Source organism: Hemitrygon akajei, chromosome 10, assembly GCF_048418815.1.
Source record: "Hemitrygon akajei chromosome 10, sHemAka1.3, whole genome shotgun sequence".
Taxonomy (NCBI): domain Eukaryota; kingdom Metazoa; phylum Chordata; class Chondrichthyes; order Myliobatiformes; family Dasyatidae; genus Hemitrygon; species Hemitrygon akajei.
The window spans coordinates 165,632,411-165,646,338 of record NC_133133.1 but is presented as its reverse complement, the minus strand read 5'-3'; the positions used below and the strand labels follow the sequence as shown (position 1 = coordinate 165,646,338).

General features: G+C 40.3%; 1 protein-coding gene across 3 annotated transcripts in view; it reads right to left on the bottom strand.

The window, feature by feature from the left end:
* mettl25 (methyltransferase like 25) overlaps window positions 1-13,928 on the bottom strand; it is a 90,983-nt gene that overhangs the window by 70,803 nt on the left and 6,252 nt on the right. For all 3 annotated transcript variants that reach the window (XR_012100638.1, XM_073059625.1, XM_073059626.1), the window contains exons 2-3: window positions 11,784-11,936; window positions 9,002-9,108 (exon numbers count right to left, since the gene is read on the bottom strand). Coding sequence is in view for 2 of the 3 variants with exons in the window: in XM_073059625.1 (XP_072915726.1) it covers window positions 9,002-9,108; window positions 11,784-11,936 (260 nt within the window). In the remaining variant the exon portion in view is untranslated. The remainder of the gene's footprint in view (window positions 1-9,001; window positions 9,109-11,783; window positions 11,937-13,928) is intronic.

The following is a 13,928-nucleotide window of genomic DNA, read 5'->3' as shown; positions in this document are numbered from 1 at the left end:
ACGAAGATGTCTCAGGGAATGACTAGGGCAGTGCAACTGTCTTCAGTTTTGTTTGGGTGGCACGTGAGGAGCTTCATGCCAGAACATCAAGGCATACCTCAGAAGGGGCATGGGGTGATGGCGGAATAGAAGAAAAGCTGGAGATGGCATTGATTATTATAATAGGGACCAAATTGTGTCAGTGTGCCTGATGTGCTACAGCATCATCCCTGAGATATTCACTGTGAGGGACGAGAGTTATGACAGTCATTTCAAAGCTGCACACTGGTATGCAGTATAGAGAATACGATGCCTAGGCTCTCTATGGGGTCGGCACAGTAGTACGGTGGTTAGCGCAACGCTTTACAGTATAGGCGACCCAAGTTCAATTCCCACCATTGCCTGTAAGGAGTTTGCACGTTCTCCCCGTGACTGCATGTGTTTCCTTCAGGTGCTCTGGTTTCCTCCCACAGTGGAGAGACGTACGTTAGTAAGTTAATTGGCCATTGTAAATTGCCCCGTGATTAGGTTCGGGTTAAATCAGGGGATTGCCTACTGCACAGCTTGAAGGGCCGGGAAGTTGGACAATGCACTGTATCTCAATGAATTAATGAAGAAAGAGAGAAGGGAGAAACCTTGGTAGGAGAGTGAGTTGCTGCCTCCATACTACCTCAGGGGATGAGTAGTGCAATTGAGATGACTTCATGATAAAGCTGGTGCAGAAGCAAATGAGATGGCTAGATGCTGTCAGTTCTGCTGGCTGATTTCAGAAGACAAGGAGCATGGATAAGTCCAACTTCATGCCCTCACAGAAGGCTTGTTAAGGAAGTTTCCAGTTAGTGCATCAGTGAAAACTGCCCCCACAAAGACTGTTCAACCACCATTTTGAAAAGGCCTCGCTTGATCAAAATGTTTTTTCCAACTCTTTAGAAAGTGCAAAACCCTTCAGCATCAACCCTACCAAAGATTCTTTTGTCTAATAATAACTAAGGGGATATTTCCTTGCGATGGCAATAGAATATTCTACTGTCTACACTTCTCACTGTCTCATTAATGCAACCAGCAAAACCAATTTTCTCTGTAACTGTAACACTTGGGATTCTGCACTCTGTTTTGTTTTCCCTTGTACTAGCTCAATGCACCATTATAATGAATTGATCTGTATGAATGGCATGCAAAACAAGTGTTTCACTGTATATGTGACAACAGTAAACTAATTTATCAATGACTCAGGCAGGTAAGTCACATGATAACACCACCTGCCTTCCTGGCTCTGGGACCCAACCTCCCAAACAATTAAAATAACCACATGCAGATTTACATACACATCTAGATAAGCTCCAACAATGATGGGAAAATGATACAAGAGCTGATAAACACCATCCGCATATGGAGCGAGTTAGCCCATCACCTACACCTGAGACAGCATTTACTGCAAGAACAGGATATTGCTGTCATGCAGTTGTATTGCACTGACAGAGAGGAACACACTAGATCAGGGGTTCCCAACTTTTTTTTGATTCCATGGAGCCTTACCATTAACCGAAGGGTGTGAGGACCTCAGGTTGGGAACCTCTGCACTAGAAAAATGAAGAACATAGAACAGTAGAACACAGAGATAGGCCCTTTGCCCCACAATGTTATGCCAAACCAATTAAATTAGGAATCCTCCTTCCCCCTCCTCCCATCTTTTTACTCTGGTGTCTTCCCCTTTCCACTTCAGTACTGAAGAAGGGTCTCGGCCCAAAACATTGACAGTTTCTCATTTCCATAGACCAGCGGTCTGACCCGCTGAGTTCCTCCATCATTTTGTGAGTGTTGCTTTAGACACAGCACCTGCAGAAGTTCTTGTGCTTAAAACTAGTAATCAGATGGCCAACTAAACTAATCCATTCTGCCTACGCAATGCCCATACTCTTCCATTTCCCTCATATTTTACCTAAACATCTCTTAAAAGTTCCCAATTTATCTGCCTCTATCCCCACCTGAGGCAGCACGTCCTAAGCACCACTCTCTGTGTAACAAACTCGCCCCTCATATCTCTTTTAAAAATCTCCCCCTCTCACCTTAACTACATGCCTTCTGGTATCAGACATTTCAACCCTGGGAAAAAGGGAAAAAAAACTGCTTAGGGTGTACGAGAAAGCAAAAGAGTGAAGAAACAGGAGAAGGAATCTGGGATGTGGAAATTTAGATTTTGTCTACTTGTATGTATAATATGTTGATAACTACACAAAAGTAGGACTATACTTGAGCTACTGAAACAAAAGGGAATTATACTGAAACTCTGTGTTGAGTTAGTTGATCCTCTTAAGGAATCTGAACCTCATACTGTAATATCAGCTTAAATCAGATTTGATTACAGGTTATGCAGAGCCAAGAGATCATGACCTTCACCCAGAAGTCCAAATACAATTCTTCACAAGGGTTCGGTGACAATCCCATCAAACAGACCCAGTAACAGCTGCCGTCGCGGCACAGAATGCCGCTACATGACACATTTCAGATGTTTCTGTGTTAAAAATCTGGTCTTTGTCACAAGCTAGAGTGTGTAGCTCTTTGACAATATGTTACTAGCAATATATATTTCTTAGTTATCAGAGTCTACCTGTGCACAGTGCAGTTGCTCCAAGGGAAATTTAATATATGCAATAGTTAGAGGGTCCATCTCCTGGGCCAGCATTGCTCATTGAAAGTGTCTGACAACATCAACAACAGAATTAATTAGATCATTGATTAAAGTTGGGGAGTGGAAACTATTTTTGTTAACGGGCAGCACAGTGAGTAGATCCGCAGCCAAACAGTGCCAGAGACCCAGGTACAAACCTGACCTAGGGTACTGTCTGTGGGGAGTTTGCATGTTCTCACGGTGAGTGCATGGGCTACCTCTTGGTACTCCAGTCTACACCCACATTCCAAAGATGTGGGACTGGCAGAATAAGTTGCCTTTAGTGTGTAGGTGAATGGTAGAATCTGAGGGAGGGATGAGAATGCAGGCAAAATAGAAAGAAACTGGATTTATGTAGGGTTAGTGTCAAAAGGTGATTGATGGTCAGTGCAGACTCAGTGAGCTGAAGGGTTGTTTCTGTGCTCTCTACGACTCTTTGAGAAGATTCATGTAATTACTTTGGCCCTTATGAGAAATGCTCCTTTATCCTGAGCAAGTGCATACTGAGAGATATTTTCAGTGGCGAGCGATAGATCCTCTGATAAACACACACGGAAGATATAAATGTTGATCGAGGCCTTGACCCCTTTGGACTGCTCTTCAACTTCTTGATTTCCTGCAGTCATGGAAAGCCAGTAACTCTGGCAATCACAGTGCCCAAGATACCAACTTCTCAGTGAAGTGGAAAAAAGCATTAAATCACTGCCTTGTGAGTACAGCGATATATTTTATATTGCAGCAAACAAAAAACTTGAGAAAGATAGCTTGGGTTAGACACTGCTGACCACATAAGGTCAGAAAGCTAGAAGTCAGCTTAATTGAGAAAGCATAGCCAAAGGTCTTTCCCTGTAGGATCTCACATGAGAGAAAGTCAACATGATTTGAGAGGAATATGTATATTTCAAAAACAAAGGATAAGAACAAATGTAAAAAAATCATTGTATTTCAGTCAGAGGGTTGAATTTATGGAACTGTTGTAGTAAGAATTTAAAACATGCACTACACCTCTAAATTTTTAAAAAATATTTAAAAATTATTTAATGAACAAATATAAAATACATGATTTAAAATGAATGGGAGTAATGTAAATAAATGACATTTGGAATTGGATGGCAAACACGAGGAAATCTGCAGATGCTGGAAATTCAAGCAACGCACACAAAATGCTGGTGGAACACAGCAGGCCAGGCAGCATCTACAGGGAGAAGCGCTGTCGACTTTTCGGGCCGAGACCCTTCGTCAGGACTCATTGGATTTTGTGTTAAAAGATTATGAAATTTTTTGTTTTCGATGTGATGATTGGCGCCAAATATGTTGTTGTATAAGTAAGAGGGGTAGGCGTAATGAGCTGTAGCTTCAGCCTACACCCTTTCGGTCTGTTTTAAAGAATATCTATGTTTTTAGTTGTAATTTTGTCCCATGAAATCATCGTTATGAAATCATCATTGTAAATGATGCTTTTTGTTATGTTTGTACTGACCAAAATAAATTAATTTCATTCATTCATTCATATCCAGAATCCTACAGAAAAACAAACCTTAGAGGCACCATGTCCACATCAACTGCCAAGTACCTATCTACGATTATTAATCCCATTTCTGCCCTCACATTCCAACCAACTCCCCTCCTTCCCCATTTCTCCTGACAACTACCCATACTAGCAATAATTTACAGCAACCAATTAATCTCCCATTCAGCACAGCTTTGGCACTTAGGAGAAAACTGGAGTACTCAAGGGGAATAGATACCATATCCTGAATACCCAATGCAACACACAAAATGCTGGAGGAGCTCGGCTGGTCAGGCAGCATCTGTGGAAATAAATAAACGTCAATGTTTCAGGCTGAGACTCTTCATCAGGTCTGGAAAATAAGTGGCAAGATGGGGGAGGGGAAGGAGGACAAACTAGAAGTTCAGGTGGGTGGAGGAGCAGGGATGAAGTAAGAAACTGGGTACTGACAGGTGGAAAAGACAAAGGGCTGGAGATGAAAGAAGCTGATAGGAGAGGAGTGGACTATGGGAGAAAGGGAAGCAGGAAGGGCACCAAGGGGAGGTGATATCCCTATCAGTATATTTCCCCCATTTCTATGTTCTCCAAATTCATGGATCAACCTCCTGTACAGGAATTATCAACCACCTTCCAAAAATCCAAATATACCACACCCACTGTGAAATCCTCCTCCCTTCTTCCTTAAATATAGCATCCTTCGTACCTACAGGACGTACCACAGCACTGAACAGCAAATAAAACACCAAACAGGAATATCATCTGTTTCTACTGAAGCTTGATGAATAACATTGATTGGGGGATGAAAGAAAGTGGGCTTTGTGGAAAGTGCAAATAATGGAAGATGCTGATACAACAAATACAAAGTAAAGAAATATTGACTGGAGAGACTGACATACCAGGAACAACTCAAAGATTGGTTAAATTAAATGGTAACTGAGCAGAATCATCAAGTAGCTACGCAAAAGTGGCACTAGAGGGTGACATAGGTAGGCGATATACATTATCTTTGGTAAAAGATTAAAAATTGCCACTGACTTTAGGAGATCTAGGCCTCATATGGAGCCAGTGATCATTAATGGAAAATGTGTGGAGCAGGTTAAGACCTACAAGTATCTGGGAGTACAGTTAGACGAGAAGCTAGACTGGACTGCCAACACAGATGCCTTGTGCAGGAAGGCACAGAGTCGACTGTACTTCCTAAGAAGGTTGGCGTCATTCAATGTCTGTAGTGAGATGCTGAAGATGTTCTATAGGTCAGTTGTGGAGAGCGCCCTCTTCTTTGTGGTGGCGTGTTGGGGAGGAAGTATTAAGAAGAGGGACGCCTCACGTCTTAATAAGCTGGTAAGGAAGGCGGGCTCTGTCGTGGGCAAAGTACTGGAGGGTTTAACATCGGTAGCTGAGCGAAGGGCGCTGAGTAGGCTACGGTCAATTATGGATAACTCTGAACATCCTCTACAAAGCACCATCCAGAGACAGAGAAGCAGTTTCAGCGACAGGTTACTATCGATGCAATGCTCCTCAGACAGGATGAAGAGGTCAATACTCCCCAATGCCATTAGGCTTTACAATTCTACCGCCAGGACTTAAGAACTTTTTAAAAGCTATTATTAATGCTTTTTGAGATAGTGATTTAGATGCATATCATATTTTTTACTGAGTTAAGTATTGTATGTAATTAGTTTTGCTACAACAAGTGTATGGGACATTGGAAAAAAGTTGAATTTCCCCATGGGGATGAATAAAGTATCTATCTATCTACCTATCTATCTATACGAGTGTGGCGGGAAAGAGGTACATCTGTAGCAAAGGAAGTGTAAGGAGCTCCTTCCCTCTGCTAGCTTGCAGGTCACCCTTGGACAAGGTGCAGCACCTGCTTAGCACCAACATCTCCCCCACTGCCCGATCAGGGTCATGTGAATCCATGGGAGCAGGTGTGGATGGTCGTATGAGCAGCTGCTGCAAATGATACGTCCTGGTTATGCGACCATAAGTTTCTGAAGGGTATTGATGATGGCTGGTTCTTGTAAAGACACTGCCCAGAAGAAGGCATTGGCAAACCACTTATGTAGAAAACTTTTCCGAGAACAATCTTGGGTCATGGAACGACCATGATCACCCACATCATACGACATGACATATAATGAACTATTATATGGATGTTTGTTGTGCTCTTACCGAATGCTCCTCCCTGCTACTTTAAGAGGCATTATCCATGCAAAATAAATAGTTTAGCATATGATAGAGATTAGAAAACACACCGTTTATCAACCGTCACTTTAAAGCTATACGTAAGAAAACTGTGTAGAAACTTACTCATTTTTGTCTACCCACGTGCTGAATCATTTCAAAAATCGGGTAGAGATTTAAAAAAACACTTCAAGTATGTTAGCAGTATTTTTATAGAAAGCTTGACATATACTTTAGACAACTACGTCAAACTTTAATCCCCATATGCTTCTCAGTACACTTATAGTTCCTTTGGGGACACAAAATAATATTATGAATGGTGCTGCAGCCAAACTTGTAAGACTTTCTGTCAAATGAAATTAGAGACATCATCTACTTAAATAGATGTTACACCCTGCATATGGGCAAATAGTCATATCATTGATGAAGTCACATCTGGAAATCGAGAGCTCTGCAAAATATCCAACATGGAAGCAAAGGAGCCATGATAAACCAACTTAATTGTGGCTGATTTTTTAAAATTACACTTGTACATCATATTTAATTCTGTAAACTTTAAACTTTAATATATATTTCAAAGCTAATTTAGACTTACAGGTTATTTTGGTAATGATTTATTTTCAAAGCATAATATGGTGCTTAATGCTGCAGTGTGGAATGAAACTTCTTTTAATTTTCCCACCCACTGTTAGAATGATATTCAATATTGCCTGATTAGAGGTGTGCCTTAACTAAAGATTGAAATGAAACACTTAAGACTTCACTGGCATTTCCACTAGATATCCTTGGATTTTTTTAAATTAAAATTTAGTTTATGCCAAACACTGGTTATATAATAAAATTAATTGCCACACAGACAGCACTCCCAATGAGACAATTCTAGTTTATACTACCCAATTTCTTCACTTTCACTAAATTTTGTACTTCATGTTTCATTATCCAGTATGATTGGCTGGTATTTATCTAAAACAAGTATTTACCAATGGTGGGAGTTCTACCAACAGAAGGACAGCAGTAGTTCAAAGGAATGGCTCACTCTTATCTTCTCGAAGGCCATTCGGAATAAAACATTTCACTTATGTTCATATCACCCTTTGATGTAATTGTCTGTTGATTGTGCTCAGTTACAGCTTAGTTTTTGCTGTGCTGCCTAGATTCTTTAATCAAATCAAGTCAAGTTTATTGTCATTTAACTATATACATGCACACCGTCAAATGAGACGACGTTTCGCCGGACCAGGGTGTAAAGCACAGTGGTACACGTAACACACATAGAACACACAATAGTTTAGGCAAGGATAAAATCTACAGATGAATTATGCATAAATAAACAAAGTAAAGTGCATAAATTAAATATTGTAAAGTACAAGATAGCTTAACCGGTGACACTGTGACACTTCAAATGCGATGCGGCAGGGAGATCAGAAACGTAATGGCCTGAGGGAAGAAACTGTCTCCCATCCTAACCATTCTTGTTTTGATGCATCAGAGTTTCCTGCTTGATGGACGAAAGTTAAAGAGGATGCTAGATGGATGCTTAATAATACTAAGGGCCCTGCGTACGCAGTGGTCCTGATAAACATCCTCGATGGATGGTAGGGAGACCCCTATGATCCTCTCAACTTTCCTCACAGTCCTTCGTAGAGATTTCCAGTCTGATGCTCAGCTGCTCCCGTACCAGATGGAGATCCAATTAGTCAGGACTTTTAATGATTAATTTAAAAATAAAGTTGAGATCATCTCTACAAGAATTACTTAATTCCTACCAGTATTACACTGTCCTGGACTGATGCATGTCCAAAATGTAGAATGGTGATTATGTAGTTAAGTAAGTTGCTCTCTCATAACACTGCAGACCCTGGCTGGTATCTAGAGCCTTCATGAGTTGGCCAGTTGTATCAGTGTTGGAGCTACTAAGCCACTCTTTATGATGGGCGCTGAGGTGCGCAGCAGAGTTTATTCTATCCCATTGCTCTCCTCGGTGCTTCTTCCAAATGGTGCTCAATATGGATTCACGAGGCGTGCACGAATTTTAGGTGGCTATCTGCAGGAGCATTCCTTACCCCATTTCACCTAGCGCTATCATGGTATGCAATGCTACATGATAGCTCTGGTCAGAATTGAAAGTTCTGGGTAGTTGTCACTATGGTGTCACCTCTGGTGAGCTCACCTTGCAAATGAACTGAACACATTAAATGGAGGCAATGACAGAACCAGTCTGTATAAAGTAAAATGGAATATGACGACGTTGGATTGTTACTTGAATAGAATATGGTACCAATATCCAACAATCTTTTTGCGATTCTGTGAAAAAAAGTCCCTACAAGGTAGAAAGGAGGCGGTACAATATTGAAGAAACTGAATCTGCCTTTGTCAAAATGCATGACAGATTAATTTCTACGTAAGATGAAAGTATTGGCATTCCACCAGCACTATTTTCACACCATCTCATGTTCCACATATGGAAATATCCTCCATGAAAGTGAATAAATCCAGGAATTAGGGCTAGCATTTTCTTGGCATGAAAAACATACCCTGAATTAAAAGGATTTAAGTTTGTAACTGCACTACAGAATATTAGTGTTTTAAACAGACTTGGAATTGTGCTACTATACTATTTGGATTTTTCAAATAAATCATGGAAGTTTCTCCCTCACCTGTTTGATATTGCAATATTTGGCAAAACATGCAACGATTTCAGACATCACCTCTACCTCATGGGACTTCTTTGTGTTCATAAATGTGCTGGTTTTCAGAAACATTTCTAAGAAGAAAATAAAAAATAGTTTGAGATCTCTTTTCCTTTACAAATACGCTGAGAAAGTGTCTGATGTTTATACATGTAGGGCTGACATTCAACACTAATGCTTTCTTAGAAAAACAAGCAGCAATATTACAAAAAGAAATACAATCAATGTCAAACATAACCTCATAGAAAAACAGAGCAATTTCATCTTCCAGAAAGATAGAAAGTAGGGCGCCAAAGTGTGCACTGTGACTTGTTGTGCCTGTTCTGGGCAGGCAACATAAAGCTTTAGGTGAAAGTTAGTCATCCAAAGCATTTCTTGAAACAACACTTGGGTTGGTTTCCTAAATATGAAAACCAGTTTCTTATGTTAGTTGGGAAACTCTAAATGTGATATCCAGGTGTACATGGGATTTTTTTTCCCCACACATTTTTTGTGTAGCTGTTATATGCCTTGAGCAGACTAATCAATGTCTCTTAAGAAAATAGGCATCTCTCTCTCTCTCTCCCTCCCTCCCTCCCTCCTCAACAAAACAGCTGGTCTCCCGCTCTAGTTGTTGCACAAGCAACCTCTCTCTCACTTGCTAGTGAAGAAAAGCCTGTCTGAGATACCAAGGTGTTGGCATGGACTGTAGTTTTTGATGGACTCCAGATTAAGGTCTCTTTGAGGGCTTTGCTATTGCTTGCATGGTTGGGGGAGAGAGTTTGGCGCTTTTGCTACTGCAAGTGGAGGAAGGTGGAGGGTCGATGTTTTTGCTGCGTGTTTGGGAGGGGGGAGGGGGTCTTCGGGGGTTCTAATGTTTCTGTCATTCCTTCTTTGGAGCTTTTTCTCTTTTGTGGATGTCTGCAAAGAGCACGAATTTCAGGTTGTACACTGTATACATTCTCTAATATTAAGTTGTATCATAGAACCATTGTAACTGTGGACCCAGAAAAAATTCTACAGCCTACTATTAGTACATTTAAATGGGGCTGCAAGGCATTGCTTTACCACCTCATCTCCTTTTCTCAGTGACTCTTCTCAGAAAAGTCTTTCCCATGAGGTGCCCTTGGTCCACATGCAGCACATAAAACCAATCATGACTAAAAGATAGATTATATAAGTAAAAGCTGGCCCAGTTACTGACTTTATATCAATTCTGAATGGATGCAAATTATTTTACCCTTGCAAAACATCAACATTCCAACTATAACTCCTGATCTCTACATCTAGATATTCTCACCAGACATGTTTAAAATATTAATGTTCTTGAAATGGAGGAGTGAAGGGAAAGGTCACTCATAAAAGAAGGGTGTTTTATTAATGAAGTTATTACTATTTGAAGTGCCATATTTGTATCATGCATATTTCATTTTATAAATATTTGGTTTGAATCTCCCAAACTATGCTATGTACTGGTTCTTCACTATGATACCATTTAATATTCCACTCTTCTTTTTCTCAAAAGACAGATAGATGAAATCATTCTATAAACCCAGAAAAATATATAATTTAACATTCTAGGTTCAAAGAAGGCATCTCTGCACAAACCTATTTGTTATGTGAAATGGGAGAATGATGACTAGAACAATAAATATGATGTTAAAAGACACCAAAAAAGCAGATTTTACAAAATAAACAACACTGAAATAAACAGACATTCTGAGAAAGATACAAGCGGTTTCAAATCTGAAAAATGACCACACTGAACATATCGAAGAGAGTGAGAACTATGGATTTCCGGGATTCATACAGGAAACAAATCTGAACAACAAGTCCAGAACAAAGAATTATTTTAACCGATGCTAGTTATTTAGCGTTAATTAAATAACTAGAAAGCTGGTGGGTGGGTAGTGATAGATGGTTAATTTAATGGCTGTGTTTAAAATTATGAGAACATAAATGATGTTATCACGTGTGGTGGAAATCAAAACAACAGACAAGAATGAGGTGATCATTATTAAATCAAATACTGAATGTAGGAGCCATGCATCTGTTCTCTATCCGCATTGTATTCTGTATTGTGTATTTATTATGGTCACTAGTCACATGAATGGGGACATGATAAAAAAGCAAAGGGAATTAGTTTCTTCTTCATGCTTTGTTCATCACGGTTTGTAGCAGCTAGGGACCGGCAGATGTCATATCTTCTGCTGACCACTCAGTTACACTTAGCTTACGCTTGGGTACTCTTTTAAATTTCGTCGCTTCAAGATTGCATGTTTGCTCATTGCTAATAAAGGATCAAATACATATCCTTGACTTTTGGAGCAATCACTACTGGAACGAGGGCGCGTCAAGCAAGCATAACAAATCCGTAGGGTCATCAGCAGCGGCAGCTTTTTTTTGGTTTGATTTCATGAGACTAGTGACCATAATAAATGCACAATACAGAATACAATGCGGATAGAGAACAGATGCATGATTTTCCTGCTGCACTGAATGTCGGAGAACTTTCTTTTTCTGAAAGGTGGCTTGAACATTGAACTTACTCTAACAAGAAGTAATCAAAAGTGAATATCAAAGTCTAAATTAAGCTGGGTGAATACATGAGACAAAGAAACAAATGATAATGTTGAAGGGATGAGATGTAGAAGAACAGGAAGAGGTTTCTATGAAGCAAAAGTACTAAATGGACCAAGTGACATAAATTCCCAACTTTACGTGCTGGATATTCATTGTAATCCTCAACATATTGCACTGAAAACAATACCTTTTTGTTTATCTCCCCACAGTTCTTGCCGCAGGTCATCCAGAGGTGTGCAGACTCCAAGGTTTGACAAAGAGTGATCCCGTGTAATTCTCCTGTAGGCAGCCACATTGTGAAGTCTTTGGGACTGGTCCCATACGGAGTCATCTTTTCCTTCTGGTCAGGAATAAAGACAAAATATGGGCTTTAATTTCCATTGTCCCTTAGAGCATTCATGTTAATGCTCCTCCTCGAGATGCGTAGAATCATGAGAAATCTGTTCAGGGTGACAGGACTCTCAGCAGAGATATAAATAACCAGGGAATACAGATTCAAGGTCATTTGCAGAAAATAAAACCACAAGATAGCAGAGTGAGGACTGAAACTTACTGTCTAAGGCAGGGGTTCCCTACCTGAGGTCCATGGAAATCTTGCTTAATGGTATGGTCCATGGCATAAAGAAGGTTGGGAACCCCTGGTCTCAGGGAATGGCTGGTGCAAAAACAATAATCTCATTAAAAAAAATACCTATTTAAGTACTTAAACCTTATATGTTACAAGGCTATGTTTCTATGACTAGGAAATGGGCCAAGATGAGGCCACCCTCAGAGTGAAAGAGCAACGCCTTATATTCCATCTGGGTAGCCTCCAAACTGATGATATTAATATTGATTTCCCTTTCCAATAAAAAAAATCCCTCCCCATCCCCACTTCTTCTATTTCCCTCTTCTCACCTGTCTATCAGTTCCTCCTGGGTCCCCTCCTCCTTCCCTTTCTCCTGCGGTCCACTCTCCTATCAAATTCCTTCCTCTCCAGCCCTTTACCTTTCCCACCCACTTGACTTCACATACCACTTTCTAGCTGTCCTCCTCCACCTCCCCCCACCCCACCTTTTTATTCTGGCCCGAAACACTGACTGTCTGTTAACTTCCACAGAGGCTGCCTGACATGCTGAGCTCCTCCCGCGGTTTGTGTGCGTTACTTTGGATTTCCAGAATCTGCAGACTTCCTCGTGTTTATGATTAACCTGAGTCACCACTTTTTATCGCTCGTGGAGAAAAAGAGCTGTCATGAAATTCGTGCTTTCAAAAAATTTAATTAAAGGAAAGATTCTTAATTGAGAACAAAAAATAATCCAGTGTGTATTTCAACCTATTAGTTACACACTACTGGTACATAAAAGTCGGCAAATGGAATTTATTTCTCTATCCAACGTTACAAAATAAGATCAATAGAAATTTAATATGCAGTGAAATTCAAAAAGTAATTTTAGTTCTCAGATTAACATGTTGAATTATTAAAGGAAACATTATACCAGTTTCAGTGAATTGCCTCTTCTAAATCACTGGACTGGAATCTGTGACAATAAATAATGCTGACGTTAGCAGCACTCACCATTACAGCACTGCAAATCGACTTCCAGATCTGCACACTAAGACTCAGGAGTCCTGACTTTGCTGACAGCGATCCCCTGCTTCTTGACAGGGCACCCTGCTGGGAACTTCCCCAGCACAGTCTGCAGAAAACTATATGCTGTTTCTGAAACATAGTATTCTTCAACTATTCTCGCTGTAACATACCTTAGAGTCTGCAGATGCTGGAAATCCAAAGCAACAAACACAAAATGCTGGAGGAACTCAGCAGGTCAGGCAGCTTCTATGGAAATGAATAGACAGTCAGCGTTTCAGGCTGAGACCCTTCGTCAGCATTGAGATTCAGTCCCTTGAAAGGGTCTCAGCCTGAAACGCTGACTGTTTATTCATTTCCATCGATGCCACCTGACCTGCTGAGTTCCTCCAGCATTTTGTGTGTGATACCTTAAAGAATTAAGCTTTGCTGCATGAGGTACAGTGCAACTGATCTTTTAATGGTGTATCACATCTAACTTAATGCTTTTTAACAATTTTACTGCCCTTTTACGTGTGCATTATCATCCATTGACAAATGCTTCAAGATTCTGGCCATAAAATATCAAGGATCAATTTTTGTTTATTAAAAATGGTGGATATTTCTGTGTCTATCATAATCTCATGTGTGTGTCTTACTTCATTCCCTGTTGCAAATCATTGTTTTCACTTCTTGCTTTGCAGCAGCTTGGTTACTGTTGCTTAGTGGTCAGGGGTCCATTGGAGTTGATTCCTGCCAGTAAACAGGGATTGGAGTTGATTC